At 46.9% G+C, this 24,792-nt stretch overlaps 1 protein-coding gene across 2 annotated transcripts in view; it reads left to right on the forward strand.

Annotated features, from left to right (window-relative positions):
- Positions 1–24,792, forward strand: part of LRRK1 (leucine rich repeat kinase 1) — an 800,699-nt gene that overhangs the window by 555,689 nt on the left and 220,218 nt on the right. For both annotated transcript variants that reach the window (XM_085644543.1, XM_085644544.1), the window contains exons 22-23: positions 14,111–14,274; positions 17,114–17,253. In XM_085644543.1, the coding sequence (XP_085500669.1) occupies positions 14,111–14,274; positions 17,114–17,253 (304 nt within the window). The remainder of the gene's footprint in view (positions 1–14,110; positions 14,275–17,113; positions 17,254–24,792) is intronic.

Genomic DNA, 24,792 nt, shown 5'->3' on the forward strand with positions numbered 1-24,792 from the left:
GACTCCTCCCAATCCGGCTTCTAAAGCAACCACATCACCAAAACTGCCGTCCTCTCTTCCACCAATGACATCCCCTCCCTTCTTACTGGAGAGAATCCACAGCTATCATCCTCCTCGACCTCTCGGCTGCCTTTGATACAGTGGCACCCTAATCACGAGACTTCATGACGCCAACATTCACGACAAAGCCCTTGCCTGGATCCGTTCCTTCCTCAGTGGTAGAACGCAGCGAGTCAGACTTTCCCCGTTCCTCTCGGAGCCCACAGAGTTCAGCTGTGGAGTGCCTCAGGACTATTCCATGAGCACCACGGTTTTCAATATTTACATGGCCCCGCTCACAGCCATCATCGAGTGTCACAGACTCAACATAGTTTCCTACGCCGATGACACCCAGCTGATTCTCTCGCTCACCTACAAGCCAAACACCGCCAGAAACAACTTTCACAACGGGATGAAGGCCGTCGCCATTTGGATGACAGACAGCTGGCTCAAGCTCAAATCAGACAAGACCGAAGTCCTCATCCTGGGCGCCCAACACCTTCCCTTGGGATGACTCCTGGTGACCCACCGAGCTAGGAACACCTCCCCCCCCCGACCATGCATGAAACCTCGGCATCATACTGGACTCTCTGCCCACCATGAACCATCAGATCAAAGTTGTCATCTCATCATGCTTCCTCACTTTAAGCCTGCTTTGGGAAAACCTTCAGAGGGATCTACACTGAGGCCAGGAAGACAGCCACCCACGCATTCGTCAGCAGCAGACTTGACTATGGCACGCACTCTTTGTAGGCACCACCCAGAAACTCCTCAGAAAACTTCAGAACGTGCAGAATGCCGTAGCCAGACTGGACTCAACCTCTCCCACCGCAACCACATCTCTGAACACCTACGAGAACTCCACTGACTTCCAGTCAACAAAAGAGTCACTATCAAGCTCCTCACACTCGCTTACAGAGCCCTCCTTGACGCCGGACCAGCATACCTGAACCACCGCCTCTCATTCCACGCACCCACCAGACACCTCTGCTCTGCCAACTGGCCCTCGCCACCATCTCTCGGATCTGCAAGACCAGGACCGGAGGAAGATCCTTCTCCTACCTCGCCGCCAAATCCTGGAACGCCATGCATCTTCACCTCAAGCTCTTCCAGTCTCTGACACAATTCAGCAAGGATCTTGGGATATGTCTCTTCGACTTAAATAATAAAAATGTTTAAAAAAATGGGTTTCAGATTCGTTCCTCTCACACACAACCCTTTTTCTAAATATTTGGTTTTAAAATATTCCTACTAAACAGTGCAAGCTGTGTGCTTGCGAAAGACTGTTTTTTTTTCTATAAACACATTTTATTTTGTCAACAGCCAAATACCGTCCGATTCAACCTATTTTGTCGGTAGAACCTGCCACATCATGTATTACATTTATAATGTGGGCAGTCATTTCGTCGAGACAGTACTGGATAACAGGAAGTACAGCATGAATTACAACGTTAGCAGTACAAACTGAAACCAAATGTGCTACGTCCGCTCTACAATCTTACTTAGTATTACCCCCCAGCCACTGTGAACTAGATATTGGTGGATCTCACACTAAGACCATTAACCACCACCCCAATGCCCCATTAATCTCGTCACTGTTTACATCTGGATTATGGGCTCTATAAATAGTCCTGGATAGTCCGCCCATCTCTTCTTTATTTTGGGGTGCTTTTGTTGTCATCCCCTAGCTTTAAATCTAGGCAGCTCCACACCACGCAATAGTCCATTCCCTTTTCCAAACCAGCCAGCAAGGGGGGGGAGGTGGCCTTTAGCGATGTCCTGCTTCGCCAATGTGAGGCCCAGAAATAGTAGATGCAGCTTGTAGTGATTACCTTTAATCCCCTCTGTGATGTGCAGTAGGACCATACTTGGTGTAATAGGGATATTCCAACCCAGTACCTCCGAGAGGCCTGTCACAACCCCCCTCCAGAATTTGGTGAGTGCCATACATTGCCAGGTCGTGAGTGTTAGACCCGGCCTTGTAGCATGGCTCTTCTTGTCCTCGCACTACCTAACCTGGTACCAGGGACCCCAAGCACACGGCCCAGCCGATCCTTCCCACCAGGACACACACACGCAGCCCGGGCCTCCCCGTCCATGGCCTCTCTCCTTTCGGCCACCCCGGGCACGCGTGCCCACTTCGTGCACCAAGACGGCCGCCCGGCCCCAGCACAACCCGGGTCTGGAGGCGCCACTCCGGCTGGAGGACATCACGCTTCCAGGGGATGAGAGAGGGAGGAGCAGTTTCTATCGCACCTCTGAACTCCCCTGGGACGATGGGTTTCGATCGGCCCTCCGGCCTCCCTGAGGGCTGGCTCCACGCCTGCTGGGTGTCTGGGACTCCTCCCGACCCGGCCCTGAAAGGATCAAAAGACAATAGCAGGAAACCTCGACAAGCGACCCCCAGGTGACAAGACCCCTGCCTGCACAGACTCCGGACATCAAAGAGGGGTCGACCTATAACAAGGGGTGCTCTGGGACTGTCCGGGACATTCGCCTTGGAGCCCTGCTGAGTGACTCGCGGCTCCCCGAAGAACGTAAGACCTCCGAACCTGTGCTTGAGCCCTGCTGAGTGACTCGCGGCTCCCTGAAGATCGTAAGACCTCCGAACTTGTGCTTGAGCCCTGCTGAGTGACTCGCGGCTCCCTGAAGATCGTAAGACCTCCGAACTTGTGCTTGAGCCCTGCTGAGTGACTCGCGGCTCCCTGAAGATCGTAAGACCTCCGAACTTGTGCTTGAGCCTGCTGAGTGACTCGCGGCTCCCCCTGACTCTCTTTGGTCCCGCCGGACCCCACGACGACAAGCGTATCCCCCAGCTCGAGGATTGTGAGCTGTGCGCCGGGTACGCTCCTGCATTTGATCCGATCCCCCCAAAGACTGTCCCGCTACCTCCTACCCCCGCCAAGACTCTGTGAGCCCACGCTCTGCTTGTAAATATCTGCCTTGCTGATCATAAAGATCCTACCACTTCGATTTGATAAAGCTTGAATCCTAAGAACCCTCGGTGTGGTGTCTCTTTGTCGTGTGGTGCCAAGTGTACGATCCTAGGTACGAGATTCCTCCCCTGCGGAATCTCCCGCCAGTGCCCGGCTACGATACCTTGAGGGTGGGTCTCAGGACAGTCAGGGCCCCCTCCGGGCTCCCCTGAGGTTGCCTTCTAACAGTGAGTATAAAGGTTCCATGGTTCCACATCGCAAGCATGTAGGGGAGGTCACAAGTCCCACCCTCCAGAGCCAGTGTCTGGTATAATATACCCGGTGTAGGTATTTAAACTGAATCAGCCTCAGTCGTGAGGCAATGGCCGCGCCCCGCGGGGATTCCAATGCTTCAGTCCAGTCATCTTCGTCAAGCGGACCCACGTCTGAGTGCCATGTCTCTCTGAGTGTATCTAGTGTAGTGGGACTGTTTTTTATAAGTGATTGGTATATTTTAGTAATTTTGTGGTCCCCGAGGACCCCATAAAAACCCTTGCTTCTATCTGGTTGAATTCCAGCAGGCCTTCTAGTAGTGAGATATATGGAGTCAAGGTATGTCGTAATTAAAGATATTAATAAAACTGGGTGCGGGGTATACCATATTCCTTTTGAACCTCTTGGAATGACTTTAGAACCGGTGCCCGCATAACCACCCCGAGTGTGGAGATGCCTATTTTTTCCCATCACCGAAAGCCTGCCAACGCAGCCAGCGGAGGCAGAAGGTCATAGTGCCACAAGAGAGTCTCCCCGGTCAGTCTACCCCACCACGTAATGATCGTTTCCAGGCCCCGAAAATAACTGCGTATGCCGGGTCTTTTCTATCCCCGTACCACCATTCATTTAACACCAGTAGGTGGGAGGCGGTGTAGTATGATTGAACGTCTACGGTGGCCATCCCCCCACACTATGTGGATTGAAAGCAGGTTCATGGGCCACCCGGCTGGATCTGCCCCACCCCCCCCACCCCCGAGAAATCACCCCAAAATCACGTTTATCTGTCAGAACCACATAGTCAAAATCCGGTAAGGTGGTTCTGTAACTGTTTTATATGAGGCAGGGGAGAGATATCATCTTGAAAATAGATCTTTCAAATATGGACAGGGGCAGGTGAGACCAAGACCGTGTCTCATCTTGAACTTGTGACCACACCGGTGCAATATTTTTCTCCCATGTGGCTGGAATGAATGTTCAGAAGCCGAAAAAAAAGACACCTGGGTATGATAGACCCTCTGTGGCGACCGTTACCTCTTTGGACCATGCACCCAATTAGTTACCTCCCTTCAGTGGCCATAGAGTTGATTTGGGGCATTCATATAGAGGCCCAGGTCTCGCCGAAGAGCTGCATAATAAGGAGCAGTCTCTGCCCTGTCCTATTGGGATCAGTGAGTAAAAATAGGATGTAGTCTGCATTTAATGATATACGATCGGAAATCTCTCTTGACCATTTGAAATCGCACACTTGGGCATCTATTCTGATCCATGCCGCCAACGGCTCCATTGCCAGAGCAAAAAGTTATGGGGATAGAGGACATGCAAGTCTGGTGCCCCTGCCTATTGGGAAGGTGTGAGAAGCCGACCCCGCCACACGCACCGATGCTGAAAGGTCCTTATATAGGAGATGTATGTATGATAGGAGACGAGGGCCGATGTTAAGGCGTCACAGAAGCGCGAAGAGATATTGCCAACTTAGCGAGTCAAACGCCAGTAGCAGAGCCAGTAGCAGAGCGGCAGGACCATCATAACGTTCTATCGCCGCTATGGCATTATGGGTACAGTGTATATTGTGGCGCGTGGCCTGGTGAGGCATGAATCTTGCTTGCCCCGGGTGTACTGACTCTGTTAAATATGGCATTGTGCGGTTAGTGAGGACTTTTGCAAGTATTTTAGCTTCTATATTTAACAGGGAAATGGGACCATTTGAGATGTGCTGCTCTTGAGGCCGACCGGGTTTGAGGAATACCACCTTCTTGGCGTGTCTCCAATTAGGTGGGAGTTGGCCCACTTCCATGGCCTCATTGATCACCTCTAGGTAGTGAGCGCCAAGTTTGGAATGGTAGGTTTTGAAGAATTCACATGGGAAGCCATTGGGACCCGGTGCTTTGCCTGTTTGTAGGTCCATCAGTGCAGCACACAGCTCCTCTAGTGTGAGGGGTGTATCTAACTCCGTGCGTGCTGCATCTGACAGGGCTTTCAGAGGCAAGTCATCAATAAAGCTTTGTATAATGGCTTCTGATAAAGTCTCCCTAGGGGCGTAAAGCTCTGTATAGTAAGTTGCAAAGCTGGTGGCAATCTGAGATGGCTCATTAAGCACCTCACCATCTGAGCCGTGAATCTACGGGGTGGAGAGCTTGCTTGCACAGGAGGTGCAGTAATTTACTCTATTTGTCCCACCATTGGTATAACCTACATCCATGCTAGTCTGGCCGCTTCTAGTAGTTCACTCGCATGTATCTGTTGCGTAAGAAGTATCTGACGGCGCACCTGACTACTATTTTCCTCCCGACCTCACAGCTCTAGGTCTATGAGCTAAGCCTTGCCCTGTAGTAGTTTCTTGCAGCGGCATTACGTAGCACAGTGCAATATGATATATCTGACTCGAAACGTCGACTTCATAACCTTCCATAGAGTTTCCGCTGATGCCACTGACCCTACATTTCTAGCCAGATATTCATCTATTGCTTGATGCACGTGTTTCCTATAATGTTCATTGTGGAGGTGCCATGTGGATAAGCACAAGCGAAAGGCAGGACTCTCAGGACCAATCCGAAGCTCAAGCGTCACCGGGAAGTGATCGGAGAGACCCCTGGTCAGAATTTCGGCTGTCTTAGCTCTATGAGTGTACTTGGATGACATAAATAAGTAATCTAGGTGAGAAAACGAGTCATGTACCCCTGAGTAATACGTGTCTCCTTGGTTCGTCGAGTGTATCCTCCTCCATGTGTCCGTCCACCCCAACCCATCTACCAGGGATTTCAAACACAAGGCCTGTGCCATTGGTAGTCCACCTGTTGCTCGCCACCTATCCCAGGTTGTGTTGATTTTGTCGTTCCTATCCCCTCCAACTATTGTCAGTCAGTCGGGTATTTCAGTCCACAGCGACGTCAGGCACTCCACCAGGGTCCATGTGAGGGGCGGGGGTGCGTAAACATTGCCTAGCATGAGTTGTTCCCCATACATTGTGCCCGTAATGACTATGCATCTGCCCCGTGGATCTATCCTGGATATATTGTGTATATATGGGATTCTGCGATGAACTAGGATGGCTACTCCCCGTGAGCCCCTAGTGAACCCAGTGTGAAAGACCTGGGTGTAACCAAAGCGGGAGAAGTATGGTGTTTTCATACCCATAAGGTGGGTCTCCTGCAGCAGTAGGACATCTGCTTGGTATTGTTTAGGCTGGTGGAGAATAGCACCCCTTTTTATCTTATCCAAGACGCCTCTTAAGTTCCAACTAACTATCCGGAGCCCGCTTCCTGGGTCACCAGGTCTCCTGTGATAGTCTCTAGGGTGTGCACCTTTTTCTACAGGGAGGTGACAGTGTCTAATACCCCAGACAGCTTGGCATCGGTCTCTGTGATTCTATCTATGGCATTGCGCAGATCATGACATATAAGTATAACATCGAAGCCGACCACACCAATTTTTGCGTCCAACATGTCTCTTGATTGTGTGATTGCGGCCATCCAAAGTGCTGCAATGTCTGGTATGGCACTAATGGATCCTCCGGGGTCCGGCAGCGGGGCCCCAGTGCCTCTGTATCTGTCCATTGTGGTCTGCTTAGCTCCCGCACCCGGCACCACCTTATCTTTCATCTTAGGACGGTTCCGTTGAGGTCCAGGGCCTCAGTCACAGGTTGCTGCAGGTGTGTATTGACCCCGGGCGGTGTATCTGTTTCTCGTTCTGCAGCGGCGTCGGATCAGTGTATCAACCGGGGTTTTTTGTTTTAACCCCCATTTTTTAGGTCTCGCGAGCCAAAGGCTCGAAGAGACATTTTATATCTGGGCTTTTCAAAGTGCTGCCGTGGCCTAAAGCTACAGTGCACGTGAACGTGCACGCGCGCAGCGCCATGTGTCTTTCCTCCGTAGCGATCGTAATCACGATCACTTTCACTTTCGCGGGCTCCTCTGTTGCTGGCATTCCCCCCTCCCTTCTCGCCCAGCCATTCTTGTTTCCCTTTCAGATGAGACCAGACAGCTGCTAAAGACCTGGAAGCCTCTCCCTAGAAAAGAAAACACACTGCGCACCCATCTACCCGATCCCACCATTGGCTCTGGTTCCCTACATCCCCGCTTCTACAAATCCTTATACCAGCATGTCAACGCAAGTGCACATTACCTCTCTGTTTTCACTGTCTACCTTTTCTCACTATAGCTTCTCTACAGTTCGTCTTTCCTGTATGTTGCTCTTTCCCTAGTTTATATCTTCTTCCTTGTTTCCTAACAATTGTCTTTCTATTTACCTATTTAAGCTTTCCTCCGTCTTCTTTCACTTAGCAGGTCAGTCTGGTATAAACGGACCAGGTCGCAGCTTTATTTCCGCAGCTTTATGTTTGCTTTATTTTTTGCTAAAATTGTATTTGATGCAAGGTTCATCAGGTTTTTGTTTTGCCGTATTGGCGGTTAGTACGACTTGTATTAGGGTTAACTTTATTCAGTCCTTAATGTCCAGCTATGGTTCTCCAATTTTTGGGATGTGATATAATTTGTGTGGTGAGGTCTAACCATGACCGTTAAAAAAAGCGGTTGCATTTAGTTCGTCTTTTGAGCTACGCACAAGATCTGAAAATAGATGCTTTGTTGAACCGGGGAAATGTGAAGTTTCCTGCCGTATGAAACTTGAAATTTCCTGAGGTCACACACCGGGAAGACTCCTAAATTCAGGACAATCATTTTTCTATAAATGCCTATCCTGGGCTTCTTTTTCACCCTTTGTATGCAGATCGCTATGCCTATAAATTTTACTTGCTGTACAAGTATTTTTCCTTAATTTTCAACGACATGTTCTGCGGTCTGACTTCTTAGAAGATGTACAGCTTACAGCAATAGAGCTTATTATGAGACAATTTGGCAATGCAAAAGCACTACTTTGGATGTACGGGTGCTGCCGTTTTACTTTAATGTTTGTGTTTTTAGTCTTGTTTACAGGTCTCGGCTACCAGACATTGCGAAAGACCTTTTGGGGGCTTACCAAAACTTGCAGTGGGCTTACAGCCTACCCTTTGCTTACCATTAGTTTGCTTGATTGTCCCTCTAATTTACTTGTTTCTTATTCAATGGCCTGCTTTTCTCTTCTTGTGTTTAGCCCTTCCCTGAAACATTGTCTCTTTGCCAACCCTTTGATTGGCTGACTTATTTCTTCCACTGCTCAGATTTAGAAAAATATGTTTTTCTATTTAAGTGCTCAATGAGAATGCATGAGTTTTCCAACTCTCTACTTTCTGCACTTCTCCACCACAACCCCTGCCAAATACCCTTTCCTTCAGTCTGTGTTGCTCTTTTCTTCATATGCTCCTCCCATGCCCAATTTACTTGCTGCCTTGGTTGCTGATTTTCACTGTCTCACCTTGCCCACTGTTCGTTACTTCTCCAACCCTCCCCTTTGTTGCTCTCCCACCCCTTGCAGTGCTTCAAATGAGTTTGTTTTTTTTAAACCATTTTTTTCTAGAGCTCCTGGCAGCTCACATTTGCTGCTTTGCTACTCCACTTTAAGGAATACACTTGAATGCAACTTTTAAAAAAAATTATTAAAGTGACGTCTGCCATTCTGGATTGGTAAAGAAAATAAAGAAAGGCCACACCGTTTAGAAGGAGCACAAATGCATGGTGAGGCCTCCACCTAGGGAAAGACGTGACTGTGTCAATTTGCCTTTTTTTTCAGATACTTTTTGCCGGTGTTAATAAGCCGCAGCCTGTTGGCTTTGCCGGTGCTTGTTGTGTTCTGCTTAGCCAACTTGTGATGGTACTTGCTCCGTTTGCACAAAATAATGTGTTACCATCCAACTATAGTCTTGCTTCTCTATTTAAGATTCTGGAGAGTATGGCCACAAGTGATTGAGAGTGGTGAGAGGTGGATGGAACAAGCTGAAGTCTGCACAGCAGCATAAGTTTGTGTTTTATATTAATGTAAGGATTGCGGTCTAGTTTTATTTTCCGTGGCAAATAATTCAGGGTGGATTGAAAACCTCTCTTCTGTTTTTTTATGATTTAGAGTTCTTCCTGTTCAAATTTGTAGTTTAAGATTTAATTTTGTTTAATTATGTCTAGGTGAATGCTCATGAAACTGTATCCTTTTAATTGTGCTGCAAGTAGACGACTTTTTAAGATGGTGCTGTGGTAAAGGAGAGTGTATAGAGGCTGCAGGACTTGTCTTAGGAGTGTCACGGTGCCAGGTGGACTGTTGCTGCCGGTTCATTTGGGAGAGTGGGGTCTCTTCCAGTTGCAGTACAACACTCAATGTGATGAAGAGCAAAAGTTGTGTTTCTTGGAGTGGTTGAGTGTGTTCCTTGCTGCACAGTTGTCTCAGGACTACTGTTGTTTTTGGGGAGAATGGTTGGAGTAGAAAGATGTCTTGCCCTTTGGTGAAGGATCAAGAGAGGAAACGAGGGAGCTCACAGTGGTCTTGGGTGGCTGATGCTCCATGAGGTCTGTGTGTGTGTCTTTAATTTCTCTCCTTCTTGACTCTCATTGCATCCAGGTGTTGGTTCTTATATTTTGCAGTTATTCTATTATATCAGAATTGCATCCATTTCACTACTTGATAGCTTTGCAGTCCCATTTCATTGCATTATGCTCATTGTTATAATTCATAGCAATACATTGCCTCATGTTTTGCTTCAGTGTATCTTCTTTGCCCTTTCAGACACTAACCTGCAACAGGAACATTTGATAGGGCTGAAAGACTTCAGTGCATTTGACTAATACCGGCTGCATGTTTAGGGTTTTAGCAGGATAGCTTCATTTTAATACAATTTTATAACATTTTTCCTCCATAGACTTACTTTTCCAAAATATTTTTATTGGCAGAAACCATAAGGTTTCACATCATCGTTGGTCCATGAATCAAATATCTCAAGTTCAACAGCCTCTGGTGAATTCAGCCCCTCCCCGGCTCGTTCTCATGGCCCACTCCTTCACAGAGCACCACTATCAGACCGCGGTCCCGGTCTACTGTTGAATCGACTTTTGGTGCCTCATCTCTACAGCGGGCCCCAGCATGCACTGGACAGTACCCCAAAAATGAATCCTTCACCAACCACTCCAAGAGCGCTATCTGCAGGTTGTCACCACCGGTGCCAGGAAACATTTCACCACCTCATTGGGTCTCGCCTGGCTATCGCGTAAGCGATCGCACAGCGAGACTTAAGTAGGGGCTTCAGAAAATGCTCCAAAAGGCTTCCCAGGCGGATCAGGTGGCGGTTACGCGCACAACCACGCGCATTCCATTTGCCACCAGCTACTTCCTGCGCGTGCGCCGCATCACGCATTCAGAGAGATTTAGTAAGGGGCACAAGACCTTAGGAATGCGATTTATGTCCAGTGCATGTGAGGCATTCAAGCGCGAAGCTGGCATCTGGCATCGGACTTGAAAGCAGCAGACTGCTTTCGCCAGCGAGCGCTCTGCCTCACTTCCTGCATCCCCTCTTACAACAATTAACTTTCGTTATAACTCACATCCCATATGCTCGTTCCCTCCCACCCTTCCTTTGATGTCCGCTTTTCTTGTTGTTTACAAACCACGCTACACACTGCTGCACGCCGCACACTGCTGCACGCCGCACACTGCCGCACGCCGCACTCTACCGCACGCCGCACTCTACCGCACGCCGCACTCTACCGCACGCCGCACTCTACCGCACGCCGCACTCTACCGCACGCCACACACTGCTGCATTACACACTGCTGCATTACACACTGCTGCATTACACACTGCTGCATTACACACTGCTGCACGCCGCACACTGCTGCACTGCTGCACGCCGCACACTGCTGCACGCCGCACACTGCTGCACGCCGCACACTGCTGCATGCCGCACACTGCTGCACGCCGCACACTACCGCACACCACACACTGCTGCATTACACACTGCTGCATTACACACTGCTGCACGCCTCACGCTGCTGCACGCCTCACGCTGCTGCACGCCTCACGCTGCTGCACGCCTCACGCTGCTGCACGCCGCACGCTGCTGCACGCCGCACGCCGCACACCGCTGCACGCCACACACTGCTGCACACTGCTGCACGCCACAGACTGCTGCACACTGCTGCACGCCACACACTGCTGCACGCCGCACACTGCTGCACGCCGCACACTGCTGCACGCCGCACACTGCTGCACGCCGCACACTGCTGCACACTGCGGCATTACTCACTGCTGCATGCTGCACGACACTGCTGCACACCGCACGCTGCTGCACGCCGCACGCTGCTGCACGCCGGACACTGCCGCACGCCGCACACTGCTGCACACTGCGGCATTACTCACTGCTGCATGCTGCACGACACTGCTGCACGCCGCACGCTGCTGCACGCCGCACAGTGCTGCACGCCGGACACTGCTGCACACTGCTGCACGCTGCACGCCGCACACTGCTGCACGCTGCACACTGCTGCACTGCTGCACTCCACACACTGCTTTTATGCGAGTTTATGCTACTGACATTGTAAATGACAATGCCTTTTATTTGTTTTAAAACCAAAACATAAATAAATGGCATTGTAATTTTACAATGCCAATAGCTCAAACTCTTATAAATGCGAGACCTATTGCATTGCAAATGCTTGTTTACTCGCTGGCACCGGCCTGGATATCTCCTCAGTGGATGGAGGCCAGAGGGGAGCCACCTGCCCGTAAGCCACACTGGGACCTAGCCCGACCGCTTCCGCAGGTGAGTGTGCCCCCACCCCTCCTAAGGGTTGCCTCGCTTGCTGAGCATGCATAGTCTCAGAGTGCCCAGGGCTTTGGCGTATTCAATTTGATTCCACCCGCACGCATGCTCCCAATTGCTGGTACAGTATGTCCCAAAGGCTACTGGAGGCAACCAAGTGCCAGGCGCCAAGTCCCCACTGTCTTCCCAGGCTCCGCGGCAGTGGGTGCGAGTGCTGTATGCACTGAGCGCGATCGGGGCAGCTGGGCCTCCACTGTGCAGGACCACAGCATCATCTCCATTTCCCAGCCCACAGCCAGGCCCGGACGCACCTCGCAGGCAGGACCGAGCCGGGCAGGTGGCGATAACTTCACCAGGCCGTCTCCTCCGGCAAGTCTTTTTGTGCCGCTACCTGTCTCTGTGACTCTCGAGTGCCGCAGCCCATCTGGTCACCAGACCCGGGTGTAGCCCGATCTCCAACCGATAGGCGTTTTACTTTTGACGAGGCCGCTTCCACAGCCCCCACTATGCCAGGCCGCTTCCAGGGGATCCACTGTGCACCCCTCAATGAATGGGCCCAGCAGCAGCACCGTTGCTTTACTCACCGGCCTCTAAGGGGACATGCAGCTCCACCGATGATCTCCCGGAGCCTGTCACAGACCCCTGATCTCCACGCCGGTCTCGCCTCCAGGCCGCCGCACCTCGGCTGACGTCTCGGCACGCAGCAGCCCTGATATGTTGCAGCGCCAGCTCGCCTTCCTATTTGTGCCATTTGGGTCGGGGCTTCTCTGCCAGGGCACCAAGTCGTTGTGAAGAGCCAATTCAGCAGGATATGTGTAGGATATATGATAGGGCTACGGGAATTCTCCTAAAGTGCGTCCTCCATGTTGGAGCCTCATTTGCTTGCTTCTTATTCAAGGGCTTTTCTTGTGTTTGTCCCTTCCCTGGAGAATACTCTCTTTACCATCCTTTCGACCGTCTGACTTGTATCCTTCCATGGCTTATATTTAGGGAGATTATTTTTTTCAAAATTAAGTGCATGTGGTTTCCAGGTCTCTCCCGCGTCTAATTTTTCCACTGCTTTCCGTGTTGCTCTCTCCCTTATGTACTTCTCTTCCCCACCCAAAATACCCTATGCGGTGTGTACTTCTCCTCCCCTGCACTCGGAGTTGCTCTCTTACTCAGGTGCATCTCATATCCCAAACACCCAACCCTGTGCTCCATGTTGCTTTCTCCCTCTTTCCCTGGTTTCCCTCATGTGATTTCTCCTGCAACGCCCGCCTTGTGTCCCTCTGTGCTCCATGTTGATCTTTTCCTTATGTGTTGTTTACCCTCTGCAAAACACCCCTCGACTTCCAATGCTCTGTGTTGCTCTCTCCTTTGTCTGCTTATATCCAAATCAAAACCACACACTAGTTGCTGCTCTCTCCCTTATGTGCTCCCCAACTCCCGCCTCTCCTGCCCCACAATATGTTGACAAATTCTGTACAGTATTGGCAAAAAATGCTTTTTGGCAAAGCCATTAGGTCTTAAAGGTGAGACCTTTTGGCTTTGATAATGCTTGTTTTTTAAAGAGGACTATTTTAATGGCAAGGAATCATGGATGCCAGGCTGCCACAAGAGTTATAGGGGCCGCTTTTCTCCCTTTGTCCCGACTGGACTTATAGAGAGCTGAGTAAATGAAGGTAAAGCCCTTGTAACAGAAGTTGGAAACCAAAACCATTGGAAACATCTAAATGGGTTGATTTGATTAAATTCATAAGCAGTGATGTGCATGGATGTGCAGCGTCTGTCCATGAGAATTGGATTCGTTTCTAATTTTCAGGATAGTTGCAGACTGTGTTGATTAGCTCCATTTAGATTAATTGTATGTAATTATAATGTATGTGGCCATCCTGAAAATCCACCATGGATCTGCCACTCCTGGGCCAACGTCCCTGGAATAGACATCTCAAACTGGAAAAGAATTCTTCTCGAAGGAGTGGGCACCACCCTGGAATCCAAATTTAGCCTTTGGACTGGTGTTCTTTTTTGAGTACTACACTATTGATTAACACCTATAATTCCTGTTTAGTTTATTATTTTTATTGTGTAGCTATATACATTTTTTTGCAAGAACAAACGAGGAACTGATGAACCCCTCCTTTATTGTTTAGTGCTCCGAACACATGGTGCAGTGTAACATTTTCGGTTTTCCACAATTGTTTCATCCTACGTATTCGTCTTTCAGCTCTTTGAAAATAAGAAGAACATCAAGTCCAGGAACAGAAAGGTTGCTGTTTACAGTTTTACTGGAAACCAAAGGAATCGGTGTAGCACGTTCAGGGTGAAGAGAACTCAGACCGTCTACTGGCAAGAAGGCCTGCTCGTGACCTTCGATGGCGGCTACCTCAGGTAACTCGCCAGAGCTGTTTGGAGGAGCTCTACCGCAGGTAGTGTGTCTGACAAGTTAGGTACCACAGGTGATCTGCTAGTGATCTTCAAACGTGTGTGCTGCAAATCAATCTGTGTGGTATTTTTGGTTCCGGTAGCCTATATCATTTGGAAGAAGCCGCAATCTTAAGCAATCACATGGTGAGTTTTGTGCTAGTGGTCACCTACAAACTGGAGGTTGGGTATTCCAGGTAGTCCGCGGTGATCTTCCAATACAATTATGTCCGGTAATTTCTAGTTAACTGTAGAGTGCAGTAGGCACAGGTAACATATAGGTGACTTTACAATGCAGGCATCTCAGAGAATCTGTCTGAGTTTTGCAGAGCAGTTGTCTCAGATACAAAGGCCAGTTACTCTAGGCAGTATACAGAGTTTTTTTTATTTATGATTGCTACCCTGCAAACAGTGTCAGGGAATATCCAGCTTTAAAACCGATCTTTCTGCGAATTTATCAGTTGTAACCTGTATATGATTTTAAAGAGCAGTTACAACAGATAGGCAGCAGAGGTCTCAACGGTAGTTACCACAAATACCCTGCAGTTTAATGTAAAGGTACTTTTCCTTAGTTTGTAGATTACGATATCAGACTTCTATCTCATTTTGATTTGTTGGCGGTTATACCAAGAAGCTACCTTATGGAATTCTTAGGCTACATTAGCAGGTTAGCTCATTGTGAGTGGCTCGAAATTTGTGATATGTGCGGTAACTCCTGGAACCACACAAATCAGAAATATTTGTTTTACATTTTTTATTGCACCGGCATAAACAAGTGTGATAAAAAATGCAACCACCGTTCCATCTCGGTGGGCCAAAACTGTCAGATTTTTAAAAGGAGAAGGAAAAATACTGGAAAATGTGAATTGTGGTGGGGTAGACACTAAAATCTGCATGTTCGGCTTCATTTTATGGACAAAACTTGTAATAGGCATTCCTCATAAATTACGAACACCATACTTCATAAATTCCGAACACCTCAAGACTAATTTTTTCGATGCAATAATTATCGCATATATAACTGGGCCACTCGTAATGAGGGCCAAAGTGTGGCAAAAACCTCATGTAGGTGATTTTACAGGGCTGTTACTTTGGGTTGTCAATGGATAATTTTATAGGGCAGCTATTGTAAATTTTGGGCCAGATTAACAAAGGGCCTCCACTCTCAAGGCGGAGGCCCCGCAGTCGTGGGCAAGTCTCATCACTCGGGTGGCATCTTCGCCGTCTCATTGTGGAGATTCCACCCAAGTGCAGAGACTCCCCCACGACTTTGAGGCCTCCACCATGAGAGCGGATGCCCTTTGTGAATCATGCTCAATGTGTTGGTTAATTGACAGGGCTTTTAACTTCAATACCATGTAGTTGAGTTATTTTGGAATTTGTATTTATTTTTTCAACTGTATAGTATATACCGAAAGCATTTTATTTTCGAGGAGCAGGAAAAAGGGGGAAAAAAGGAGGGAGCAAAGAAAGCAGGAAGAAATATAATATCTCAATTTTATGTATGTTAGCTTCTTCGTGACTTTGAGAAGCAGGTTTTTTGGTTTGTTGGTGAATTGTAGGTCTGGCACTTCTAGTGCTACTTATGTAACTTTCCAAGACAGTTACCTCCAGTAATCTGTAGGTTACTTTACCGAGCTCTCACATCTGATGATAGTAAGTGCCTTAGTAAGGCACTTATCACATTTATTATCTTAGTGATGTTAGCACAGTTATCACAACTAATATTGTGGTGATTTTGTACTCCGCTACCTCATGGAAACTGTAAGTGACTTTGTGGGGCCACTTTCCACAAGCAACCTTTAAGTGGAGTCTAGAGTAGTTAACTTGGTCAAACTCTCAGTGACCCTAGAGGTGGCTGTCTCAGGAGATCTGCTTATGATCTTTGGCTAGCTCAGGCACTCTACTCATGATCTTTGGTGAAGATGAGTAATGTTTTACTGACCTGCCAGAGTGATTTTTCCAGTTTACCAGGTAGTGACTACACTATCAGTAGCACATCTGTAAGTTTCCTTTGAGAGGATCTACCTCTTGTAGCCTGATACTGTCATTCCCATAGCCTACCTTGTTAATTGATTAAGCCCTTGTTATGAGTTGCACGGTACAGGCGGGGTGCTCCCACAGTTATGGGTACTTAGCAGTAGCACCCTACTATGACCATCCAGTCATGAGATCAACCCCTTGGATTAGGTAAATGACTATGCAAACCTGGAATTATTGGGCACAGTATTCCCTATTCTGGGGGGATTGACACACACATTTTTACAGCCTGCCTGATCAGGTGGTAAATGTACACATTGGCTTCTATGCAGGTGAAAGATAAAGTGAAGCATTTGCTGAGGATCAGGGAGGAAAGGGAAACATGTTAGCTTATTAGGGGATCATTATATGCTCCCCATGTCTTGGCTGAAGGTTGAATGTGGGCCTGCGAATGAGCAAAGTCACAGTTTCCCAAGGCAAATTTACCCACCAGATTTTCCAGCAGGTAAACTCAACTTCTTTGTTCCTATACATGGTGAATATCCAGATGGGGAAACAATGGCTCATACGTGATTGAGTGGCCCAGAATCCCAGAAGGGAATTCTGCCCTATTGAATGTATAATCAGGGCCCTAGTAGCCTTCCATCATTACTGCCACTAGAAACTACATTCCTTTAGTTCACATTGTCTGGGGCAGTAATGCACCATATCTCATTTCCAGCCAATTTTACGTCCAACCCCTAATGCTGGTCATGACTCTGATAACTTCTGTGTAACCCAGCTTTTGTCGCTCAGTATCATTGATACGTTTCTCTTTGTTGTCTAGTGTTGAATCATCGGATTTTTATTGGAATAAGAAGAAGAGCGAAGGCATAAAATTGATTTGCCAGTCCGAAATGAGAGATTTTTCAGCAATGGCTTTTATCACAGACCATGTGAACTCGCTCATAGATCAGTGGTTTCCAGGTAAGCTGACTTTGAATTTCTGGGTATTTTGTCTGCAGTGGAATGTTTAGTTTCATTTGTGTGAGCTGCAAAGATTTCACCTCAAAGGACATCTCCTTTGTGGTTGCATGCAGTGAGAAATAAATATCTGTAAGTATATATTTTCTTCAGAGAGTGAGCTGAGACAGCTGGCTTGGTCTGCAGTTCTGCTTTGTAAAAGAAAACCAATCTCTGCTCCACTGTCTTGCTTTTGCAAAGTGAGTCGGAGGTTTATATTTCACTTAAGTCATCTTTCTCTTTGACCGTCTCATTGTAGGATTCCAGAACGAAAGAGAGCTAGTTGCAATTGTTTTATCATGAAATCGGTGCATTTGAGAATGTGAACTACGTGGCACATGGAAGTACAAGGAAGCAATCCCTATTCAATGCCAGGCTTTAGCTACTGGTACTGAAATGTAGGTGCCTACACCTGTGGAAATATGGATTTTTCTGGTCAGTTATGTCCCCTATCTTGGACCCCAACGGTTCTATTCGTATGTTACAAGTACATGTATGTTCCCTCCAGTTCCAGTTATGAAGACGCAAATACATGTGCGTCCATCGTTAACATGTCCTCTTTCAGATCCGCCATGAATGGGCCGGATATTCCATTCCTAAATACGAAAGGCCACCGCCTTTATATGGTTCACTTATGCCATTTTACAGTCCAGGCAAGTAGGCCCTGATCCTGTCATCAAGCTTTTCTGCTTTCTGCCTCTGAAAGCTCCAGTCTGAGCCTGCATCTGTGACCATGAACTTTGTCTCATCCTCTGCGCGGCTCACAGTGCCTGACATCAGCTTGCTGCCTGCCAAGAACTGTATTTCACCTTCGAAATTATCTGCTCCGTTCCCTGCCCAATGCATTCCTGTCTAGTAGTTTAAGTAAACATTCTGCCAGCTACCGAGCAAAGGCCCGGCTTCTCTGTCTTTATACAAGTAATTCATAGCCCTATTACCATGGAAGACTTGTGCCCTCGCATCTAGTGTAGACACTTAGACGCTTGTACACGCACTAACAGTCAGTATAGTCAGTATAGAATAAGATTCTACTCTAAAGGACCTCTCTTTTGGATAACATAGTTCTTTAAACATAGGATGTTAGATATGATTTGGGATTAGGTTGACTTGACCCTCTAGACATCTGTCGCCACATGTAGAGCTAAATGTCAAGTCCCCGTCACCCCCTAGCTGCACGTCAATCACACGTCATGCTGCTGCGCGCGCATGTCTGCCAAGTATTTCTGCTGACATTGCGAAATTCTTTCATAGAACCACCCTATTATGACATCACATCTGATGACGTACTTTAGCCACACCCAGTTACACCTACTTTTGCTACGTATGTATGTTTTTATCTTCCTTATCAATTGTTACGCCTCTCGCATTTGCTTCACTGTAATGCCTATTGTATAAAAGTGATTAATTATCAATAATGTATGTACTTCACTTCCTGAGCCTCCGTGGTGATGGAACCTGGAGTCCACGATTTCGAAATCATCCATTGGAATAAAGCCCGTTCCTAACCTCTAATACCACGGATTCTGCCTCTTATTTATTGAGCTATTTTTATTATGTTCTGTATCAAATTAAGTCCCGGTAATTAAATTATTTACCACATGAATGGCGCCCGAACAGGGACACTTTCTCATCTCACGCGCCGGCGGTGCGTTGCAGGCCCGGTCTCCTGCCACAGCTGGACGGACAACAACGCGTACCAGCAGGATTTCCTGTATCTCCCTCCGGTCAAGTGGGGGCGACTGAGGCTGCGATCAACACCCAGACGAGGCGGTGAGAAGTGCGAAGTATCCCGACCAGAGCCTAGCTGAGAGAGCAAGATCCGAGGTATACAGAGGCCCACCAGGTTTCCGATGTCCCGAAGTGTCCGAAGTTTTCGAGTCGAGTCCAGTCCGGTCCAGTTCAGTTCAGTTCCGTTCCGAGGCCTTCCGTTCCGAGCTACCCGGTGAGTACCATTACTGGGGAGGCGTTCTGGCGTGCACATAAGTTGTGCCGATCCAGACGGGTTTGGGTACACAAATCCGGTCTGCACTGTTTTAGCAGTGTATCTGTACTGTTTAGCAGTATATCTAGTATATCAAGTATATAAATTCAGAATAATTCCGTTTAATGTCGAGAATTACGTTTTATGATTAAGTTTTCTTAGATCGTCATCTTCATTGTTGCTCATTTAAAAATGTTAAATGTTAAATGTATTAATACGTCCTGCATATTGTGGTGTGAATGACTGTTCATTATCGTGGTTTATTGTATTAAGTTTGTTCAAGACCAAGTATCAGACCAGTTCTCAATATGCCGCTCTTTTCGAAACTAAGACAGATCACAACTAGAAAAGGGGTACTCGAAGAAGCTGTTCCCATCCCTCCTAGGGACACTCCAGGGTATTTCATGTATCACAAACACGGTTTAGACGCTATATTATTTCTTGACCTATGGGTAGACTACACTAAGGAATTACCAGAAAGTCAGAGGTGGCCCGCAGCTGGGACCTGGGATGCAGATTGCATCGTGAAAGTAGAGGAAGAATTATGGAAAAGGAAAGCCAGACAGTCACAGAAAGACGCCATTGAATTATGGCTTAAAGAATCGTATAGACGAACAGAAAAAGCACGTAGACAGGAAGAGAAGAGTAAAGAGAATTCAAATAAAGTCCGAGAAAATCTATTAATTGAAGAAGGTACACGAGTGAAATCAGAACAAGTAGACAGACAAAGAAATGCCCTTATGAAGGGTATGTATCCCCTTCTGGCCGAGGGATTACCTAAGGCTACTCCGGGGATACCAAAAGACTTGCCACCCCCATTATTTCCAATAAAAGTACATCCTAAGGGGCATCCTAGAACCGCAGAAGATGTTTTTCTTTCCTCATATTTAGATGACGCAGCTCCCGAGTATGCTAACCCCGCCCCACATAGACCGTTGGCCGGGGAGGTTCAACGCCAAGATCCTGTATCTGTATCCTTACAGCATCAAATCCTGACACAAGTTCCGGCAAGCACGTCCGTTTCCACATCTGTTCCTACAGCTACTTCTATAGCTGTGTCCACACCTATAGTTGCTGTATCGCGTTCTACGAATCCTTTCACGCCCGATACTCCAGACGGGGTTACTGGAGGTGCTACCAACATTTTCTCTACGCCACCCAGAGTAAATAAACTTACCTTTCAAGAGTCAGCACATCCACGTACCCCCAAACTCATAAATGCCCGCACGCTTAAGGAACTTCTGGTAGATTGTAGATATGACCCTGTGCCCGGCAAAGAGGACGAAATGATCATGGCATCATTACGTATCAGACGAGCCGCGGTGTATTTAGGGAAGTTACCAGGAATGACTGTGCATCTAGATAATATATATCATTATGTCCAAACAGGGCGAGACTCTGAATGTATTAACAGAGCTATGGAATACCAGAAAGTGGAGATACAGGGGGAACTGTTACGTTTCCTCATAAATTGCGTAATCAGAAATCAAGACCGACCGGGGGTAGATCCGGAAATAATGCAAACTCTTACCAGATGGAGCCAGAATATATCAGAAGGGAGACATGATAGGCAAAAATGTATAATAGCCATGTGCAGAAAGATCCGAAAAGAAATAGAACGCCTACACGAAGAAAGATTAGCGGTAGACCAGTTTGAACAAAACGAGGAGGAAGAAGGATCAGGACCGTCCACAGGACAGTCAGAAACGATAGCCTATGTAGGTAGAGGAAGATCTTGTAATAGTACTAGATGTTTTACTGACCCGATACGTCCGATATGTCCAGATAATAACAGGAATTTCCAAACACCTATAATAAATATGAGGTCCCCCGAGCATTCGTTCCAAGCCGCTGACAAATTACTGCGAGAACGAAGGGGTTATCATTTACTCGATTCTATGGATGAACAAGAATTAGCCAGGTCAGCCGTTCATTGGGTTGACAGTCCCGGAAAATATGGTGATGATACAGTAGCACACACATTTTTTAACCTCACCCCAGATGAACAGCGTTTAGCTGGGATTTATATGATTCAACAACTTCTTATACTATATAAAAGCCAACATTCAGATCCTGGTCCCTTACCTGATATATTGACTGAATTACTCACGAATAGATGGAGAGGTTCAGGTACTAAGTTAATTAAGGAAATACTAGAATCCAGAAAGCAGTACATTCTTTTTGTATGTCCAGAACATGTTTCACTGCCCATCAAGGAAAGACCGATGTATTACATGGACAGACAGAATCCCTTACGAGAAGTGCACCCAATAAAGGGCGAGGACAATCAGTTTAAACGTGTATATGTATATACGCCCATATCGAAAATAGAATTGTTAGAAATGAAGAAAGTGGTACCCAGTCATGACAAAGACCCAGCGGGTTTCCACCGAGAAATTAAAGACATGTTACTCATGGGAGAGTATACCTATCCCGACATTATGACAATATTAAAGGTATTAATGCCTGCTGGCATTTATGAAAAACTCAAGGAAAAAGAGTGGGAGGTAGGAGACCAAAAGATAGATTGGACAGCATTAGAAAATGAAGAAAAGGCCCGAGGTCCAGGTTCGGGGCTTGGGGACAAAACTAAAGCACTACCAGGTTTATTAGTACAGGTACTGCCACGTTTATTAACTACGAAAAAGGAAGACTGGGGTGCAATCTCAGCCTGTAAACAAAAGCAAGATGAAGACACTAGTGATTTCTATGCCCGATTCGAAAAATGTTTTGGTATAAATAGTGGTATAAAAGCAAGTAGCGAGTCATACCCACATCTGTTTGTGACAAAATTAGTTGAAAATTCCTTGCCCCAAGTGAAGAATAGAGTATTAAAATTCGAGAGTACCTGGCAAGGTAATACCCCATCACAAATGTTACAAATGTTACAGTATCATTACAATAGAATTAGAGAAGAACAAGAACATGAACAAAGACGCATGAAAGACACAAAAATGAAAATGCTAGTCTCCCAGACAGTTCCAGCTGAAGGTCATAAAAAGGGTACGACACAGTCCGGTGATTCAGCAGGACCTGTAAAAGGGACATGCAACTATTGTAAACAACCAGGTCATTACATACACGACTGCCCAGTCCTGAAGCGTAATATCGCCATAGGTATTACAAAAGAAAGACCACGGCCACCTAGACAGGATCAGAATGAACAAGGAGCACCGCAGCATGCACAAGCCATGCCAGCTCCACAACAGTCTATACAGTTTGTGCCAGCCGCACCAGCGCTGCCGGCTGCTGCCACACAAACCACGACACGACAGCTGTACCAGACCGCACAGTATGACTATCCTGATTATCAACGATATGCATGAACCAGCCTAGAGAGGGAAGTTGACTTACCCCTTATCGAGGTCCCTGTAGACCAAGAAGGACCTTATGTACATAGTGAATTATTAGGCCAAGATAGAAAATTTTTACTTGATACAGGGGCAAGTCGAACAACTATAAAACGTAGTGAAGTTCCAGGGGCACCCCTCTCAGGCTCACAGAATATTTCCCTTGGTTTTTCAGGAAAACCTATTGTTAATGAAGTATCACAGCCTCTTCCACTTACGATAGGACCCTTGACCAGAACTACAGATTTATTGCTTACTAAATCATGTCCAGAAAACTTGTTAGGTATAAGAACACTGAAAGCTCTAGGAGCTATAATATGTTGTTCTCCGGAAGGAGTAAGATTGTTTTTACGTGATTTCAAAGGTCACTATGTGTCTCGAGATATGGATTCCCGACTGCAGACTTTACCCACACATTTATGGGCACAAGGCCCTACAGATGTTGGTTGCATGAACATTACACCATATCGAGTCACACTAAAGGCAGGAGTGGTACTACCACGAATGCGACAATATAAGTTACCCCCAGATGCTGTAATGGCTTTACTGCAAATCATTGACGAGCTTATTGGCCAAGGAGTGGTTGTGGAGACCGACTCCAATATATGTAATTCACCGATAATTCCGATTCTTAAACGAACTGATCCAAAGGCTCCCCCAGTATATCGATTGGTTATTGATCTGCGCGAATTAAATAAATGTATTGTACCACAATACCCCGTAGTTCCAGACATCTCTTCATTACTGACAGCTATTGATTCCGAAGCAACGTTCTTTACTGTAATTGATCTCAAGAATGCCTTTTTCAGCGTCCCAATAGATCCAGAAAGTCAATACTTGTTCGGATTCAGTTTAAATGGACGTAGCTTTAAATTCACACGCGCACCTCAAGGATTTACAGAAAGCCCCAGCATCTATAGCCAAGCACTGAAACGAGAACTTGACAGTATACACATGCCAGTCAACACTGCTCTGCTTCAATATGTCGATGATCTGCTGATCACCGCCCGAAGCGAACCTGAATGTGAAAAAGCATCACTGACGGTTTTACAAGTTCTAGCCGCAAAGGGACACAAGGTGTCCCCTTCTAAGCTGCAATTCTGTGTCCAGCGAGTTATTTACCTTGGTCACTCGCTGTCCAAGGAGGGAAGGCAGCTTACACCAGATCGCATCCAGCTAATTGCAAATATGCCAACACCCAAGACACAAAAGGAGGTGCGGGCTTTCATAGGCCTCACTTCATATTGTAGGCAGTGGATCCCTCAGTATGCATTTCTAGCAAAACCACTCATTCAATTAACAACACAGGAGGCAGCCACATCGACTGTCCTCCCTTGGACTCAGGAACACACACTAGCTTTTGAAAGCTTAAAGAAAGCTCTATGCCAAGCACCTGTTTTAGCAACACCATGTTACAGAAAACATTTTACACTCTTTGTTACAGAACGAGAAGGTACTGCCTTGTCAGTACTCACACAGGAACAAGCAGGATCACACAAACCGTGTGCTTATTTTTCTAGTACATTAGATCCCGTAGCTCAGGCTCTGCCTGCGTGCCTGAAATCAGTGGCAGCGACAGCTTTAGCAATCAGACAAAGCGATGCCATAGTGTTAGGGCATCTATTGACAGTCCAAGTACCACATGCAGTAGAGGTTCTTGTGAATCGAACGCAAACACAACACTTGACTATAGCGCGACTTACAGGTTACGAATTAACATTGTTTCAGCCACATATAGAAATCAGACGTTGTAACACATTGAATCCTGCCACACTTTTACCTGTAAATGGAACAGACCCACTAGCTCATGACTGTATTGAAGTTATTACAATAACGACGAAACCCAGACAAGACTTGACAGATGTCCCATTGTCAGATCCAGACCTGACGTTGTATGTAGATGGTTCATGTATGAGAACAGGTACAGGAGAGTTAGTGGCCGCTTATGCAGTCACAACAGACGCTGAAATTATTGAAACAAAGTGTATAAATACCTTGTCCGCTCAAGCAGCAGAGCTCATCGCTCTGACACAAGCCTGTATTCAAGCCACAAATAAAAGAGTCAACATATACACTGATTCACGTTATGCATTCGGAGTTGTACATGACTTCGGCGTGCTGTGGCGAGAGAGAGGTTATTTAACTTCTCACGGTGCCCACATTCAGCACGGA

This window comes from Triturus cristatus, chromosome 3_1, assembly GCF_964204655.1.
Source record: "Triturus cristatus chromosome 3_1, aTriCri1.1, whole genome shotgun sequence".
NCBI classification, from domain to species: domain Eukaryota; kingdom Metazoa; phylum Chordata; class Amphibia; order Caudata; family Salamandridae; genus Triturus; species Triturus cristatus.